This window comes from Oncorhynchus kisutch, unplaced genomic scaffold, assembly GCF_002021735.2.
Source record: "Oncorhynchus kisutch isolate 150728-3 unplaced genomic scaffold, Okis_V2 Okis09a-Okis19a_hom, whole genome shotgun sequence".
NCBI lineage: Eukaryota > Metazoa > Chordata > Actinopteri > Salmoniformes > Salmonidae > Oncorhynchus > Oncorhynchus kisutch.
Genome location: NW_022261985.1, coordinates 15,750,466 through 15,770,083, shown reverse-complemented (window position 1 = coordinate 15,770,083; position 19,618 = coordinate 15,750,466). Strand labels below are relative to the sequence as shown.

At 41.8% G+C, this 19,618-nt stretch overlaps 1 protein-coding gene across 1 annotated transcript in view; it reads left to right on the top strand.

The window, feature by feature from the left end:
* The window catches only part of LOC116360570 (PHD finger protein 21B-like), a 58,259-nt gene that overhangs the window by 36,839 nt on the left and 1,802 nt on the right, over positions 1 to 19,618 (top strand). The window contains exons 7-10 of the mRNA XM_031815390.1: positions 7,487 to 7,645; positions 8,992 to 9,058; positions 9,939 to 10,042; positions 16,876 to 19,618. The exon at positions 16,876 to 19,618 is cut by the window's right edge and continues 1,802 nt beyond it. Of these exons, the coding sequence (XP_031671250.1) occupies positions 7,487 to 7,645; positions 8,992 to 9,058; positions 9,939 to 10,042; positions 16,876 to 17,169 (624 nt within the window). The 3' untranslated portion in view covers positions 17,170 to 19,618. The remainder of the gene's footprint in view (positions 1 to 7,486; positions 7,646 to 8,991; positions 9,059 to 9,938; positions 10,043 to 16,875) is intronic.

Here is a 19,618-nt window from a genome sequence, read left to right as displayed (position 1 = left end):
GTGTTGTATACTGTAGATAGTGGTGTTGTAGTGTGGTATACTGTAGATAGTGGTGTTATAGTGTTGTATACTGTAGATAGTGGTGTTGTAGTGTGGTATACTGTAGATAGTGGTGTTGTATACTGTAGATAGTGGTGTTGTAGTGTGGTATACTGTAGATAGTGGTGTTGTAGTGTTGTATACTGTAGATAGTGGTGTTGTAGTGTGGTATACTGTAGATAGTGGTGTTGTAGTGTTGTATACTGTAGATAGTGGTGTTGTATACTGTAGATAGTGGTGTTGTAGTGTTGTATACTATAGATAGTGGTGTTGTAGTGTGGTATACTATAGATAGTGGTGTTGTAGTGTTGTATACTGTAGATAGTGGTGTTGCAGTGTTTCATACTGTAGATAGTGGTGTTGTAGTGTGGTATACTGTAGATAGTGGTGTTGTATACTGTAGATAGTGGTGTTGTAGTGTGGTATACTGTAGATAGTGGTGTTGTAGTGTTGTATACTGTAGATAGTGGTGTTGTAGTGTTGTATACTGTAGATAGTGGTGTTGTATACTGTAGATAGTGGTGTTGTAGTGTGGTATACTGTAGATAGTGGTGTTGTAGTGTTGTATACTGTAGATAGTGGTGTGGTATACTGTAGATAGTGGTGTTGTAGTGTTGTATACTGTAGATAGTGGTGTTGTAGTGTGGTATACTGTAGATAGTGGTGTTGTATACTGTAGATAGTGGTGTTGTATACTATAGATAGTGGTGTTGTAGTGTGGTATACTGTAGATAGTGGTGTTGTAGTGTTGTATACTGTAGATAGTGGTGTTGTATACTGTAGATAGTGGTGTTGTAGTGTTGTATACTGTAGAAAGTGGGTGTTGTATACTATAGATAGTGGTGTTGTAGTGTGGTATACTGTAGATAGTGGTGTTGTAGTGTTGTATACTATAGATAGTGGTGTTGTAGTGTGGTATACTGTAGATAGTGGTGTTGTAGTGTGGTATACTGTAGATAGTGGTGTTGTAGTGTGGTATACTGTAGATAGTGGTGTTTGTAGTGTTGTATACTATAGATAGTGGTGTTGTAGTGTGGTATACTGTAGATAGTGGTGTTGTAGTGTGGTATACTGTAGATAGTGGTGTTGTAGTGTGGTATACTGTAGATAGTGGTGTTGTAGTGTGGTATACTGTAGATAGTGGTGTTGTATACTGTAGATAGTGGTGTTGTAGTGTTGTATACTGTAGATAGTGGTGTTGTAGTGTTGTATACTGTAGATAGTGGTGTTGTATACTGTAGATAGTGGTGTTGTAGTGTTGTATACTGTAGATAGTGGTGTTGTATACTGTAGATAGTGGTGTTGTATACTGTAGATAGTGGTGTTGTAGTGTTGTATACTGTAGATAGTGGTGTTGTATACTGTAGATAGTGGTGTTGTATACTATAGATAGTGGTGTTGTAGTGTGGTATACTGTAGATAGTGGTGTTGTAGTGTGGTATACTGTAGATAGTGGTGTTTGTAGTGTTGTATACTGTAGATAGTGGTGTTGTAGTGTTGTATACTATAGATAGTGGTGTTGTATACTATAGATAGTGGTGTTGTATACTGTAGATAGTGGTGTTGTAGTGTGGTATACTGTAGATAGTGGTGTTGTAGTGTGGTATACTGTAGATAGTGGTGTTGTATACTGTAGATAGTGGTGTTGTAGTGTGGTATACTGTAGATAGTGGTGTTGTAGTGTTGTATACTGTAGATAGTGGTGTTGTAGTGTGGTATACTATAGATAGTGGTGTTGTAGTGTTGTATACTGTAGATAGTGGTGTTGTATACTATAGATAGTGGTCTTGTAGTGTTGCATACTGTAGATAGTGGTGTTGTAGTGTGGTATACTGTAGATAGTGGTGTTTGTAGTGTTGTATACTGTAGATAGTGGTGTTGTATCCTGTAGATAGTGGTGTTGTATCCTGTAGATAGTGGTGTTGTAGTGTGGTATACTATAGATAGTGGTGTTGTAGTGTTGTATACTGTAGATAGTGGTGTTGCAGTGTTTTCATACTGTAGATAGTGGTGTTGTAGTGTGGTATACTGTAGATAGTGGTGTTGTATACTGTAGATAGTGGTGTTGTAGTGTGGTATACTATAGATAGTGGTGTTGTAGTGTTGTATACTGTAGATAGTGGTGTTGTAGTGTGGTATACTATAGATAGTGGTGTTGTAGTGTGGTATACTGTAGATAGTGGTGTTGTATACTATAGATAGTGGTGTTGCAGTGTTTCATACTGTAGATAGTGGTGTTGTATCCTGTAGATAGTGGTGTTGTAGTGTGGTATACTATAGATAGTGGTGTTGTAGTGTTGTATACTGTAGATAGTGGTGTTGCAGTGTTTCATACTGTAGATAGTGGTGTTGTAGTGTGGTATACTGTAGATAGTGGTGTTGTATACTGTAGATAGTGGTGTTGTAGTGTGGTATACTATAGATAGTGGTGTTGTAGTGTTGTATACTGTAGATAGTGGTGTTGTAGTGTGGTATACTATAGATAGTGGTGTTGTAGTGTGGTATACTGTAGATAGTGGTGTTGTATACTGTAGATAGTGGTGTTGTAGTGTTTCATACTGTAGATAGTGGTGTTGTAGTGTTGTATACTGTAGATAGTGGTGTTGTAGTGTTGTATACTGTAGATAGTGGTGTTGCAGTGTTTCATACTGTAGATAGTGGTGTTGTAGTGTTGTATACTGTAGATAGTGGTGTTGTAGTGTTGTATACTGTAGATAGTGGTGTTGTAGTGTGGTATACTGTAGATAGTGGTGTTGTAGTGTTGTATACTGTAGATAGTGGTGTTGTATACTGTAGATAGTGGTGTTGTAGTGTTGTATACTGTAGATAGTGGTGTTGTATACTATAGATAGTGGTGTTGTATACTGTAGATAGTGGTGTTGTAGTGTGGTATACTGTAGATAGTGGTGTTGTAGTGTGGTATACTGTAGATAGTGGTGTTGTAGTGTGGTATACTGTAGATAGTGGTGTTGTATACTGTAGATAGTGGTGTTGTAGTGTTGTATACTGTAGATAGTGGTGTTGTAGTGTTGTATACTGTAGATAGTGGTGTTGCAGTGTTTCATACTGTAGATAGTGGTGTTGTAGTGTTGTATACTGTAGATAGTGGTGTTGTATACTATAGATAGTGGTGTTGTAGTGTGGTATACTGTAGATAGTGATGTTGTAGTGTGGTATACTATAGATAGTGGTGTTGTAGTGTTGTATACTGTAGATAGTGGTGTTGTAGTGTTGTATACTGTAGATAGTGGTGTTGTAGTGTGGTATACTGTAGATAGTGGTGTTGTAGTGTTGTATACTGTAGATAGTGGTGTTGTATACTGTAGATAGTGGTGTTGTATACTGTAGATAGTGGTGTTGTAGTGTGGTATACTGTAGATAGTGGTGTTGTAGTGTGGTATACTATAGATAGTGGTGTTGTAGTGTTGTATACTGTAGATAGTGGTGTTGTAGTGTGGTATACTGTAGATAGTGGTGTTGTATACTGTAGATAGTGGTGTTGTAGTGTGGTATACTGTAGATAGTGGTGTTGTAGTGTTGTATACTGTAGATAGTGGTGTTGTAGTGTGGTATACTGTAGATAGTGGTGTTGTATACTATAGATAGTGGTGTTGTAGTGTTGTATACTGTAGATAGTGGTGTTGTATACTATAGATAGTGGTGTTGTAGTGTTGTATACTGTAGATAGTGGTGTTGTATACTGTAGATAGTGGTGTTGTAGTGTGGTATACTGTAGATAGTGGTGTTGTAGTGTTGTATACTGTAGATAGTGGTGTTGTAGTGTGGTATACTGTAGATAGTGGTGTTGTAGTGTTGTATACTGTAGATAGTGGTGTTGTATACTATAGATAGTGGTGTTGTAGTGTGGTATACTGTAGATAGTGGTGTTGTATACTGTAGATAGTGGTGTTGTAGTGTTGTATACTGTAGATAGTGGTGTTGTAGTGTGGTATACTGTAGATAATGGTGTTGTATACTATAGATAGTGGTGTTGTAGTGTTGTATACTGTAGATAGTGGTGTTGTAGTGTGGTATACTATAGATAGTGGTGTTGTAGTGTTGTATACTGTAGATAGTGGTGTCGTATACTGTAGATAGTGGTGTTGTAGTGTGGTATACTGTAGATAGTGGTGTTGTAGTGTGGTATACTGTAGATAGTGGTGTTGTAGTGTTGTATACTGTAGATAGTGGTGTTGTATACTATAGATAGTGGTGTTGTAGTGTGGTATACTGTAGATAGTGGTGTTGTAGTGTGGTATACTGTAGATAGTGGTGTTGTAGTGTTGTATACTATAGATAGTGGTGTTGTAGTGTGGTATACTATAGATAGTGGTGTTGTAGTGTGGTATACTGTAGATAGTGGTGTTGTAGTATTGTATACTATAGATAGTGGTGTTGTAGTATTGTATACTATAGATAGTGGTGTTATAGTGTTGTATACTGTAGATAGTGGTGTTGTATACTGTAGATAGTGGTGTTGTATACTGTAGATAGTGGTGTTGTAGTGTGGTATACTGTAGATAGTGGTGTTGTATACTATAGATAGTGGTGTTGTAGTGTGGTATACTGTAGATAGTGGTGTTGTATACTATAGATAGTGGTGTTGTAGTGTGGTATACTGTAGATAGTGGTGTTGTAGTGTTGTATACTGTAGATAGTGGTGTTGTATACTGTAGATAGTGGTGTTGTAGTGTGGTATACTGTAGATAGTGGTGTTGTAGTGTTGTATACTGTAGATAGTGGTGTTGTATACTATAGATAGTGGTGTTGTAGTGTTGTATACTGTAGATAGTGGTGTTGTAGTGTGGTATACTATAGATAGTGGTGCTGTATACTATAGATAGTGGTGTTGTATACTGTAGATAGTGGTGTTGTAGTGTGGTATACTGTAGATAGTGGTGTTGTAGTGTGGTATACTGTAGATAGTGGTGTTGTAGTGTTGTATACTGTAGATAGTGGTGTTGTATACTATAGATAGTGGTGTTGTAGTGTGGTATACTGTAGATAGTGGTGTTGTAGTGTGGTATACTGTAGATAGTGGTGTTGTAGTGTTGTATACTATAGATAGTGGTGTTGTAGTGTGGTATACTATAGATAGTGGTGTTGTAGTGTGGTATACTGTAGATAGTGGTGTTGTAGTATTGTATACTATAGATAGTGGTGTTATAGTGTTGTATACTGTAGATAGTGGTGTTGTATACTGTAGATAGTGGTGCTGTATACTGTAGATAGTGGTGTTGTAGTGTGGTATACTGTAGATAGTGGTGTTGTATACTATAGATAGTGGTGTTGTAGTGTGGTATACTGTAGATAGTGGTGTTGTAGTGTTGTATACTGTAGATAGTGGTGTTGTATACTGTAGATATTGGTGTTGTAGTGTGGTATACTGTAGATAGTGGTGTTGTAGTGTTGTATACTGTAGATAGTGGTGTTGTATACTATAGATAGTGGTGTTGTAGTGTGGTATACTGTAGATAGTGGTGTTGTATACTGTAGATAGTGGTGTTGTAGTGTGGTATACTGTAGATAGTGGTGTTGTATACTGTAGATAGTGGTGTTGTAGTGTGGTATACTGTAGATAGTGGTGTTGTATACTGTAGATAGTGGTGTTGTAGTGTGGTATACTGTAGATAGTGGTGTTGTATACTGTAGATAGTGGTGTTGTAGTGTGGTATACTGTAGATAGTGGTGTTGTAGTGTGGTATACTGTAGATAGTGGTGTTGTAGTGTGGTATACTGTAGATAGTGGTGTTGTAGTGTTGTATACTGTAGATAGTGGTGTTGTAGTGTTGTATACTGTAGATAGTGGTGTTGTAGTGTGGTATACTGTAGATAGTGGTGTTGTATACTATAGATAGTGGTGTTGTAGTGTGGTATACTGTAGATAGTGGTGTTGTAGTGTTGTATACTGTAGATAGTGGTGTTGTAGTGTTGTATACTGTAGATAGTGGTGTTGTATACTGTAGATAGTGGTGTTGTATACTGTAGATAGTGGTGTTGTAGTGTTGTATACTGTAGATAGTGGTGTTGTAGTGTTGTATACTGTAGATAGTGGTGTTGTAGTGTTGTATACTGTAGATAGTGGTGTTGTAGTGTGGTATACTGTAGATAGTGGTGTTGTATACTGTAGATAGTGGTGTTGTAGTGTGGTATACTGTAGATAGTGGTGTTGTAGTGTGGTATACTGTAGATAGTGGTGTTGTAGTGTGGTATACTGTAGATAGTGGTGTTGTAGTGTGGTATACTGTAGATAGTGGTGTTGTATACTGTAGATAGTGGTGTTGTATACTATAGATAGTGGTGTTGTATACTGTAGATAGTGGTGTTGTAGTGTTGTATACTGTAGATAGTGGTGTTGTAGTGTTGTATACTGTAGATAGTGGTGTTGTATACTGTAGATAGTGGTGTTGTAGTGTGGTATACTGTAGATAGTGGTGTTGTAGTGTGGTATACTGTAGATAGTGGTGTTGTATACTGTAGATAGTGGTGTTGTAGTGTGGTATACTATAGATAGTGGTGTTGTAGTGTGGTATACTGTAGATAGTGGTGTTGTATACTGTAGATAGTGGTGTTGTAGTGTGGTATACTATAGATAGTGGTGTTGTAGTGTTGTATACTGTAGATAGTGGTGTTGTAGTGTTGTATACTGTCGATAGTGGTGTTGTATACTGTAGATAGTGGTGTTGTAGTGTGGTATACTGTAGATAGTGGTGTTGCAGTGTTTCATACTGTAGATAGTGGTGTTGTAGTGTTGCATACTGTAGATAGTGGTGTTGTAGTGTTGTATACTGTAGATAGTGGTGTTGTATACTGTAGATAGTGGTGTTGTAGTGTGGTATACTGTAGATAGTGGTGTTGCAGTGTTTCATACTGTAGATAGTGGTGTTGTAGTGTTGTATACTGTAGATAGTGGTGTTGTATACTGTAGATAGTGGTGTTGTATACTGTAGATAGTGGTGTTGTATACTGTAGATAGTGGTGTTGTAGTGTTGTATACTGTAGATAGTGGTGTTGTAGTGTTGTATACTGTAGATAGTGGTGTTGTATACTGTAGATAGTGGTGTTGTAGTGTGGTATACTATAGATAGTGGTGTTGTAGTGTGGTATACTGTAGATAGTGGTGTTGTAGTGTGGTATACTATAGATAGTGGTGTTGTATACTGTAGATAGTGGTGTTGTATACTGTAGATAGTGGTGTTGTAGTTATTCCAACAGTCATTTGACAGATAATCTGAGAGATGGGGGACGATGTAATCAGAGAGATATTCAGTGTTTCACTGGATCAATCAATCAATCATTCAGTACTTTACAGTGGATCTACAGTCAAAAGCCCCCCCCACCCAAAAAAAGTGGGTGTTGTTTAGACGTGTCATTACTGTGATATTTGAGAAGAGAAGCACTGACAGCCGTACGTCCTGAACCATCTGACTGTATGTCTGTCCGACAGGAAGAGCTGGAGCACGACGACCACTGCTCTGTGTGTAAGGGGGACGGAGAGCTGCAGCTATGCCACAACTGCCCCAGAGCCTACCACCCGGACTGCCTGCACCCACCTCTCAAAACACCGCCCCGGGGGGTCTGGGTTTGCACCAAGTGTCAGAAGAAGGTGGGAAGATAGAGATCTGGTTGGGGTAGAATGGATACTTTGTAATGCTATGGCGACATCTTAAGACTACAACACTACTGAATGACATCTGACTATAACAACACTACTGAATGACATCTGACTATAACAACACTACTGAATGACATCTGACTATAACAACACTACTGAATGACATCTGACTATAACAACACTACTGAATGACATCTGACTATAACAACACTACTGAATGACATCTGACTATAACAACACTACTGAATGACATCTGACTATAACAACACTACTGAATGACATCTGACTATAACAACACTACTGAATGACATCTGACTATAACAACACTACTGAATGACATCTGACTATAACAACACAACTGAATGACATCTACTGACTATAACACACTACTGAATGACATCTACTGACTATAACAACACTACTGAATGACATCTGACTATAACAACACTACTGAATGACATCTGACTATAACAACACTACTGAATGACATCTGACTATAACAACACTACTGAATGACATCTACTGACTATAACAACACTACTGAATGACATCTACTGACTATAACAACACTACTGAATGACATCTGACTATAACAACACTACTGAATGACATCTGACTATAACAACACTACTGAATGACATCTGACTATAACAACACTACTGAATGACATCTACTGACTATAACAACACTACTGAATGACATCTACTGACTATAACAACACTACTGAATGACATCTGACTATAACAACACTACTGAATGACATCTGACTATAACAACACTACTGAATGACATCTGACTATAACAACACTACTGAATGACATCTGACTAACAACACTACTGAATGACATCTGACTATAACAACACTACTGAATGACATCTGACTATAACAACACTACTGAATGACATCTGACTATAACAACACTACTGAATGACATCTGACTATAACAACACTACTGAATGACATCTGACTATAACAACACTACTGAATGACATCTGACTATAACAACACTACTGAATGACATCTGACTATAACAACACTACTGAATGACATCTGACTATAACAACACTACTGAATGACATCTGACTATAACAACACTACTGAATGACCATAACCTTGTGTCGTCCTCCATTTTATAACCTTGTGTCGTCCTCCATTTTATAACCTTGTGTCGTCCTCCATTTTATAACCTTGTATCGCCCTCCATTTTACAACCTTGTATCGTCCTCCATTTTACAACCTTGTATCGTCCTCCATTTTATAACCTTGTGTCGTCCTCCATTTTATAACCTTGTGTCGTCCTCCATTTTATAACCTTGTATTTTCCTTCCTCCTGAAGGTTCTGAACAAAGAGAACATGTCGTGGCCACAGAACTTTGTCCAGTCCTATGTGACACACAAGACGGGTGAGACACCTTTACTTGCAGTGTGTGTGTTATGCTGTGTTATAATACTAGGTGTGTGTGTGTGTGTGTTATGCTGTGTTATAATACTAGGTGTGTGTGTGTGTGTTATGCTGTGTTATAATACTAGGTGTGTGTGTGTGTGTGTGTTATGCTGTGTTATAATACTAGGTGTGTGTGTGTGTTATGCTGTGTTATAATACTAGGTGTGTGTGTGTGTGTGTTATGCTGTGTTATAATACTAGTTGTGTGTGTGTGTGTGTGTGTTATGCTGTGTTATAATGCTAGGTGTGTGTGTGTGTGTGTGTGTGTTAAGCTGTGTTAATGCTAGGTGTGTGTGTGTTAAGCTGTGTTAATGCTAGGTGTGTGTGTGTGTTATGCTGTGTTAATGATAGGTGTATTGTGTGTGTTATGCTGTGTTAATGCTAGGTGTGTGTGTGTTATGCTGTGTTAATGCTAGGTGTGTGTGTGTTAAGCTGTGTTAATGCTAGGTGTGTGTGTGTTAAGCTGTGTTAATGCTAGGTGTGTGTGTGTTAAGCTGTGTTAATGCTAGGTGTGTGTGTGTTAAGCTGTGTTAATGCTAGGTGTGTGTGTGTTAAGCTGTGTTAATGCTAGGTGTATTGTGTGTGTTAAGCTGTGTTAATGCTAGGTGTATTGTGTGTTAAGCTGTGTTAATGCTAGGTGTATTGTGTGTATGTGTTATGCTGTGTTAATACTAGGTGTATTGTGTGTATGTGTTATGCTGTGTTAATGCTAGGTGTATTGTGTGTTATGCTGTGTTAATGCTAGGTGTATTGTGTGTATGTGTTATGCTGTGTTAATACTAGGTGTATTGTGTGTATGTGTTATGCGTTGTTAATACTAGGTGTGTTTGTGTGTTTAGTGAGAGAGGGGGAGAAGAGGAGTCTGCTCAGGAGGAATGTAGAGCTGAAGAAGGAGTGTGCTCACCTGGAGGAACAGGACCAGCAACTCAGCACGTCCCTCACGGTATGACCTCTGACCCCTGACACACTCACAACACTGTACAGCAGGAACCAACAAGTCCCTCACGGTATGACCTCTGACCCCTGACACACTCACAACACAGAACAGCAGGACCAGAAGCTCAGCAAGTCCCTCACGGTATGACCTCTGACCCCTGACACACTCACAACACAGTACAGCAAGACCAGAAGCTCAGCAAGTCCCTCACGGTATGACCTCTGACCCCTGACCCACTCACAACACAGTACAGCAGGACCAGCAACTCAGCAAGTCCCTCATGACCTCTGACCTTATGACCTTGACCCAACACCAACAAACACGCAATATGTACCCTAGACTAGGTTAATCCCTCACTCATACCTAGAATGTGGTTTTACCACACTGCAAGTTTGATTGAATTACAGCAGAGATCCTGCATATAATGTTGAGATGGTCTCCACCCTATCAATGAGAGGCGTTGACCCGAAGGTGGGAAGGCAGGTGGTCTGCTTAACCGTCCACTTATCGCTGTATTCCCGCATGGACAGATTTTGACGGGAGTGGATCCTCTCGCTTCGCTTCGTTCCTCTCTGATTATTGTGTTGGGACAGGAACATAGTGATTTCAGTTGAGATCAGGAGCTCAACAGCAGACTGCTAACTAACTAGCCAGATGGAGCTCAACAGTGAAGCAGACTGCTACTAACTAGCCAGAAAGAGCTCAACAGTGAAGCAGACTGCTAACTAACTAGCCAGAAAGAGCTCAACAGTGAAGCAGACTGCTACTAACTAGCCAGAAAGAGCTCAACAGTGAAGCAGACTGCTAACTAACTAGCCAGATGGAGCTCAACAGTGAAGCAGACTGCTAACTAACTAGTCAGATGGAGCTCAACAGTGAAGCAGACTACTAACTAACTAGCCAGATGGAGCTCAACAGTGAAGCACATTGCTACTAACTAGTCAGAAGGAGCTCAACAGTGAAGCAGACTGCTACTAACTAGTCAGATGGAGCTCAACAGTGAAGCACATTGCTACTAACTAGCCAGAAGGAGCTCAACAGTGAAGCAGACTGCTACTAACTAGTCAGATGGAGATCAACAGTGAAGCAGACTGCTAACTAACTAGTCAGATGGAGCTCAACAGTGAAGCAGACTACTAACTAACTAGCCAGATGGAGCTCAACAGTGAAGCATACTACTAACTAACTAGCCAGATGGAGCTCAACAGTGAAGCATACTACTAACTAACTAGCCAGATGGAGCTCAACAGTGAAGCAGACTGCTACTAACTAGCCAGAAGGAGCTCAACAGTGAAGCAGACTGCTAACTAACTAGCCAGATGGAGCTCAACAGTGAAGCAGACTGCTACTAACTAGCCAGAAGGAGCTCAACAGTGAAGCAGACTGCTACTAACTAGCCAGAAGGAGCTCAACAGTGAAGCAGACTGCTACTAACTAGCCAGATGGCGCTCAACAGTGAAGGAGACTGCTAACTAACTAGCCAGGGAGCTCAACAGTGAAGCATACTGCTACTAACTAGCCAGATGGAGCTCAACAGTGAAGCAGACTGCTACTAACTAGCCAGATGGAGCCCAACAGTGAAGCATATTGCTAACTAACTAGTCAGATGGAGCTCAACAGTGAAGCATACTACTAACTAACTAGCCAGATGGAGCTCAACAGTGAAGCAGACTGCTACTAACTAGTCAGATGGAGTTCAACAGTGAAGCAGACTGCTACTAACTAGTCAGATGGAGCTCAAAAGTGAAGCAGACTGCTACCTAACTAGCCAGATGGAGCTCAACAGTGAAGCAGACTGCTACTAACTAGCCAGATGGAGATCAACAGTGAAGCAGACTAATAACTAACTAGCCAGATGGAGCTCAACAGTGAAGCAGACTGCTAAGTAACTAGCCAGACGGAGCTCAACAGTGAAGCATATTGCTAACTACCTAGTCAGATGGAGCTCAACAGTGAAGCATACTACTAACTAACTAGCCAGATGGAGCTCAACAGTAAAGCAGACTGCTACTAACTAGTCAGATGGAGCTCAACAGTGAAGCAGACTGCTAACTAACTAGCCAGAAGGAGCGCAACAGTGAAGCATACTACTAACTAACTAGCCAGATGGAGCTCAACAGTGAAGCAGACTACTAACTAACTAGCCAGAAGGAGCTCAACAGTGAAGCAGACTGCTACTAACTAGCCAGATGGAGCTCAACAGTGAAGCAGACTGCTACTAACTAGTCAGATGGAGCTCAACAGTGAAGCAGACTGCTAAATAACTAGCCAGATGGAGCTCAACAGTGAAGCAGACTGCTAACTAACTAGCCAGATGGAGCTCAACAGTGAAGCAGACTGCTACTAACTAGCCAGATGGAGCTCAACAGTGAAGCAGACTGCTAACTAACTAGCTAGATGGAGCTCAACAGTGAAGCATATTGCTACTAACTAGCCAGATGGAGCTCAACAGTTAGGCAGACTGCTAACTAACTAGCCAGATGGAGTTCAACAGTGAAGCAGACTGCTAACTAACTAGCCAGAAGGAGCTCAACAGTGAAGAAGACTGCTACTAACTAGCCAGAAGGAGCTCAACAGTGAAGCAGACTGCTAACTAACTAGCCAGAAGGAGCTCAACAGTGAAGCAGACTGCTACTAACTAGTCAGATGGAGATCAACAGTGAAGCAGACTGCTACTAACTTGCCAGAAGGAGCTCAACAGTGAAGCAGACTGCTACTAACTAGTCAGATGGAGCTCAACAGTGAAGCAGACTGCTACTAACTAGCCAGATGGAACTCAACAGTGAAGCAGACTGCTAACTAACTAGCCAGAAGGAGCTCAACAGTGAAGCAGACTGCTAACTAACTAGCCAGAAGGAGCTCAACAGTGAAGCAGACTGCTAACTAACTAGCCAGATGGAGCTCAACAGTGAAGCAGACTGCTAACTAACTAGCCAGATGGAGCTCAACAGTGAAGCAGACTGCTAACTAACTAGTCAGATGGAGCTCAACAGTGAAGCAGACTGCTAGCTAACTAGCAAGATGGAGCTCAACAGTGAAGCAGACTGCTAACTAACTAGCCAGATGGAGCTCAACAGTGAAGCAGACTGCTAACTAACTAGCCAGATGGAGCTCAACAGTGAAGCAGACTGCTACTAACTAGCCAGATGGAGCTCAACAGTGAAGCAGACTGCTAACTAACTAGCTAGATGGAGCTCAACAGTGAAGCACATTGCTACTAACTAGCCAGATGGAGCTCAACAGTTAGGCAGACTGCTAACTAACTAGCCAGATGGAGTTCAACAGTGAAGCAGACTGCTAACTAACTAGCCAGAAGGAGCTCAACAGTGAAGAAGACTGCTACTAACTAGCCAGAAGGAGCTCAACAGTGAAGCAGACTGCTAACTAACTAGCCAGAAGGAGCTCAACAGTGAAGCAGACTGCTACTAACTAGTCAGATGGAGCTCAACAGTGAAGCAGACTGCTACTAACTTGCCAGAAGGAGCTCAACAGTGAAGCAGACTGCTACTAACTAGTCAGATGGAGCTCAACAGTGAAGCAGACTGCTACTAACTAGCCAGATGGAACTCAACAGTGAAGCAGACTGCTAACTAACTAGCCAGAAGGAGCTCAACAGTGAAGCAGACTGCTAACTAACTAGCCAGAAGGAGCTCAACAGTGAAGCAGACTGCTAACTAACTAGCCAGATGGAGCTCAACAGTGAAGCAGACTGCTAACTAACTAGCCAGATGGAGCTCAACAGTGAAGCAGACTGCTAACTAACTAGTCAGATGGAGCTCAACAGTGAAGCAGACTGCTAGCTAACTAGCAAGATGGAGCTCAACAGTGAAGCAGACTGCTAACTAACTAGCCAGATGGAGCTCAACAGTGAAGCAGACTGCTAACTAACTAGTCAGATGGAGCTCAACAGTGAAGCAGACTGCTACTAACTAGTCAGATGGAGCTCAACAGTGAAGCAGACTGCTAACTAACAAGCCAGAAGGAGCTCAACAGTAAAGCAGACTGCTAACTAACTAGCCAGATGGAGCTCAACAGTGAAGCAGACTGCTACTAACTAGCCAGATGGAGCTCAACAGTGAAGCAGACTGCTAACTAACTAGCCAGATGGAGCTCAACAGCAGACTGCTAACTAACTAGCCAGATGGAGCTCAACAGTGAAGCAGACTGCTACTAACTAGTCAGATGGAGCTCAACAGTGAAGCAGACTGCTAACTAACTAGCCAGATGGAGCTCAACAGCAGACTGCTACTAACTAGCCAGATGGAGCTCAACAGTGAAGCAGACTGCTGCTAACTAGTCAGATGGAGCTCAACAGTGAAGCAGACTGCTACTAACTAGCCAGATGGAACTCAACAGTGAAGCAGACTGCTAACTAACTAGCCAGAAGGAGCTCAACAGTGAAGCAGACTGCTAACTAACTAGCCAGAAGGAGCTCAACAGTGAAGCAGACTGCTAACTAACTAGCCAGATGGAGCTCAACAGTGAAGCAGACTGCTACTAACTAGCCAGATGGAACTCAACAGTGAAGCAGACTGCTAACTAACTAGCCAGATGGAGCTCAACAGTGAAGCAGACTGCTAAATAACTAGCCAGATGGAGCTCAACAGTGAAGCAGACTGCTAACTAACTAGTCAGATGGAGCTCAACAGTGAAGCAGACTGCTAACTAACTAGCCAGATGGAGCTCAACAGTGAAGCAGACTGCTAACTAACTAGCCAGATGGAGCTCAACAGTGAAGCAGACTGCTAACTAACAAGCCAGAAGGAGCTCAACAGTAAAGCAGACTGCTAACTAACTAGCCAGATGGAGCTCAACAGTGAAGCAGACTGCTACTAACTAGCCAGGTGGAGCTCAACAGTGAAGCAGACTGCTAACTAACTAGCCAGATGGAGCTCAACAGCAGACTGCTAACTAACTAGCCAGATGGAGCTCAACAGTGAAGCAGACTGCTACTAACTAGTCAGATGGAGCTCAACAGTGAAGCAGACTGCTAACTAACTAGCCAGATGGAACTCAACAGCAGACTGCTACTAACTAGCCAGATGGAGCTCAACAGTGAAGCAGACTGCTAACTAACTAGCCAGATGGAGCTCAACAGTGAAGCAGACTGCTAACTAACTAGCCAGATGGAGCTCAACAGTGAAGCAGACTGCTAACTAACTAGCCAGATGGAGCTCAACAGTGAAGCAGACTGCTAACTAACTAGCCAGATGGAGCTCAACAGTGAAGCAGACTGCTAACTAACTAGCCAGATGGAGCTCAACAGCAGACTGCTAACTAACTAGCCAGAAGGAGCTCAACAGTGAAGCAGACTGCTAACTAACTAGCCAGATGGAGCTCAACAGCAGACTGCTAACTAACTAGCCAGATGGAGCTCAACAGCAGACTGCTAACTATCTAGTCAGATGGAGCTCAACAGCAGACTGCTAACTAACTAGTCAGATGGAGCTCAACAGCAAACTGCTAACTAACTAGCCAGATGGAGCTCAACAGTGAAGCAGACTGCTAACTAACTAGCCAGATGGAGCTCAACAGTTAGGCAGACTGCTAACTAACTAGCCAGATGGAGCTCAACAGCAGACTGCTAACTAACTAGCCAGATGGAGCTCAACAGCAGACTGCTAACTAACTAGCCAGATGGAGCTCAACAGTGAAGCAGACTGCTAACTAACTAGCCAGAAGGAGTTCAACAGTGAAGCAGACTGCTACTAACTAGCCAGATGGAGCTCAACAGCAGACTGCTAACTAACTAGCCAGATGGAGTTCAACAGTGAAGCAGACTGCTACTAACTAGCCAGATGGAGCTCAACAGCAGACTGCTAACTAACTAGCCAGATGGAGCTCAACAGCAGACTGCTAACTAACTAGCCAGATGGAGCTCAACAGCAGACTGCTAACTAACTAGCCAGATGGAGTTCAACAGTGAAGCAGACTGCTCCTAACTAGCCAGAAGGAGCTCAACAGTGAAGCAGACTGCTAACTAACTAGTCAGATGGAGCTCAACAGCAGACTGCTAACTAACTAGCCAGATGGAGCTCAACAGCAGACTGCTAACTAACTAGCCAGATGGAGCTCAACAGCAGACTGCTAACTAACTAGCCAGATGGAGCTCAACAGCAGACTGCTAACTAACTAGCCAGATGGAGCTCAACAGCAGACTGCTAACTAACTAGCCAGATGGAGTTCAACAGTGAAGCAGACTGCTCCTAACTAGCCAGAAGGAGCTCAACAGTGAAGCAGACTGCTAACTAACTAGTCAGATGGAGCTCAACAGCAGACTGCTAACTAACTAGCCAGATGGAGCTCAACAGCAGACTGCTAACTAACTAGCCAGATGGAGCTCAACAGCAGACTGCTAACTAACTAGCCAGATGGAGCTCAACAGCAGACTGCTAACTAACTAGCCAGATGGAGCTCAACAGCAGACTGCTAACTAACTATCCAGATGGAGCTCAACAGTGAAGCACACTGCTAACTAACTATCCAGATGGAGCTCAACAGTGAAGCAGACTGCTAACTAACTAGCCAAATGGAGCTCAACAGCAGACTGCTAACTAACTAGCCAAATGGAGCTCAACAGCAGACTGCTAACTAACTAGCCAGATGGTGCTCAACAGCAGACTGCTAACTAACTAGCCAGATGGAGCTCAACAGCAGACTGCTAACTAACTAGCCAGATGGAGCTCAACAGCAGACTGCTAACTAACTAGCCAGATGGAGCTCAACAGCAGACTGCTAACTAACTAGCCAGATGGAGCTCAACAGCAGACTGCTAACTAACTAGCCAGATGTCTTCGTCAGTACTTACACATGTTTATGTTCCTGTGTCTCTGTCCCAGCAGAAGGTGATGGGCGTGCGGGAGCGTCTGATTGGTCAACAGAGGGACACCCAGTCCTCCCTGGAGCGTCTCAAGGCTCTGATTCGTCTGATCCAAAGAGACCAGATGATCCAGGTTACCATGACAGCCACCGCCACCACCACCGGAGTGTCCCTGCTCTCCCTGCCCTGGATCAAACCCTCCGGCGCCGCCACACACACAGTGCCCCCTGCTGGACCGTCTATGCTACTGCAGCAGAAGACTCTGGTCATGCCACAGTCTCAGACACAGAGCCAGGCTCAGGGCAATGTCTGAGCTCTAGTAGTACCAACCCAGCCCACCAGGGGGCCACAGTTCACAGTCCAAGGCTGCGCCACAAATGGCACTCTATTCCCTATATAGTGTAGAACTTTTAATAAACGGACCCATAGGGGAAGTTTCAAATACATGTCCATTTGACATCAGAGCCCTGGTCTAAAGTAGTGCACTACATAGGGAATAGGGCCCTGGTCTAAAGTAGTGCACTATATAGGGAATAGGGCTCTGGTCTAAAGTAGTGCACTATATAGGGAATAGGGCTCTGGTCTATAGTAGTGTACTATATAGGGAATAGGGCTCTGGTCTAAAGTAGTGCACTATATAGGGAATATGGCCCTGATCTAAAGTAGTGTACTATATAGGGAATAGGGTTCTGGTCTAAAGTAGTGCACTATATAGGGAATATGGCCCTGGTCTAAAGTAGTGTACTATATAGGGAATAGGGCTCTGGTCTAAAGTAGTGCACTATATAGGGAATAGGGCCCTGGTCTAAAGTAGTGCACTACATAGGGAATAGGGCTCTGGTCTATAGTAGTGCACTATATAGGGAATAGGGCTCTGGTCTATAGTAGTGCACTATATAGGGACCTTAGGGCCCTGGTCTAAAGTAGTGCACTACATAGGGAATAGGGCTCTGGTCTATAGTAGTGCACTATATAGGGAATAGGTCTCTGGTCTAAAGTAGTGTACTATATAGGGAATAGGGCTCTGGTCTAAAGTAGTGCACTATATAGGGAATAGGGCTCTGGTCTATAGTAGTGCACTATATAGGGAATAGGGCTCTGGTCTAAAGTAGTGCACTATATTGGGAATAGGGCTCTGGTCTATAGTAGTGTACTATATAGGGAATAGGGTGCCATTTGGGACTCAGGCGAAGTATCCATGCCACGTGGCCACCTGTCACAGAGACATTGAAGACAGCGGGGTTTTTTTTTAAGAAGAAGAGGAAGAAGAAGTCAGAGACTTATTAGTGAACCGTATGGTTGAAGAGCTGGAGGGGGATGAACGAGACACACACAAAAAACACATCTTCCTTTTCACCACATTTCATGATAAGTATTTTTTAAACCCAACACCTACAGTGCTTACGAGATTTATTTTATTTATAGTTTTTGTTGGTATTTATTATTGTAATTATTAATGTTTCTTGGCCTTAATGTATTTACTCGGACTGTAAAGAAGCTAGATCACAGTGCTGCAAATTAAATAGGTATTTTCTGTGTGGCTGAAAAATATTTTAGATTTTTTGGTTATTTTCTAAACTGGTATAATATTTGTTCTGCATATAGAGAGAGAGAGAGAGACAACACTAGCGTAGTTAGTTACCAATGATCAAAGAATATGAAGAAGTGGGAACAAAGGACTGCTATAAATCAGAGTAGGTCTCTGTGAACTACATTTTGCCATAATTATCAGGTGGGATAATCTACAGTAGACCCCAGGTGGGAAAAGGCCCAGGGAGAGAAGTTTTCATTGTGTATGTACGGGAAAATGTACGGGAAAATGTACGGGAAAAAAACAACATACAAGCCTTCAAAAACAAAAAAACAAGAGAATCACTTTTTTCTCTCTCAGTATTAGTATAGTTTAAAGAGACAAAAAGAGGTATGTATAGACGACTACAGAATGTAGTCATTCTAGGGGAGAGTTGAGTATTTTCATGCTGTTGATGACTTAGTTTGAGTATTTGAGGAGTATTGATGGAAGGGATCTATCGTTGTATATAGGTTGTATAATTATCCCCAGGTTACTGTTACCGGATTCACAACAACAACAACCAACAACAACAACAACAACCCCAACAACAACAACCCCAACAACAACAACAACAACCCCAACAACAACAACCCCAACAACAACAACCCCAACAACAACAACAACTCAGAATCCATTTTGAACCATCCTGTAGTTGTGTGATCCAAACCATTTGAATCCTTTTCTTTTCACCACTATAGAAAATATGCCAAAAACCCCATTACATTTAGTACTGGGAAGTCCTGTGTACGTATCAAATATGTCTGGCATGCTTTTTTATCCCTGCCTGGTTTTGTATATTTAAAAAATATATTTTGTCCTTTTCACACTATTTGTTTTTTTAAACTCTAAATGATGTTCGTTATGATGACTTGACATTTGAAGAGCCTGCTGATTTCAACTGTTTCTATTGTTCTGTTTCTAGTCTGTTAGATTAAGGTACAAATGAACTGTTTTCTAGTCTGCTAGAAGATACAAAATGAACACTGCCTCGAGAACAACTAGAATCCAACCAGGGTTTCTTTATTCTATAGTTTAATAAACAATCAAACACCAGTGAATGGGGGGGAAGAGGACTGTCATATCACTGCAACAGCTCAGTGTTGATCTCTAGTTAGACTTCCTGCTGTCACAGGGGGGGGGGGGAAGAGGACTGTCATATCACTCTGCAACAGCTCAGTGTTGATCTCTA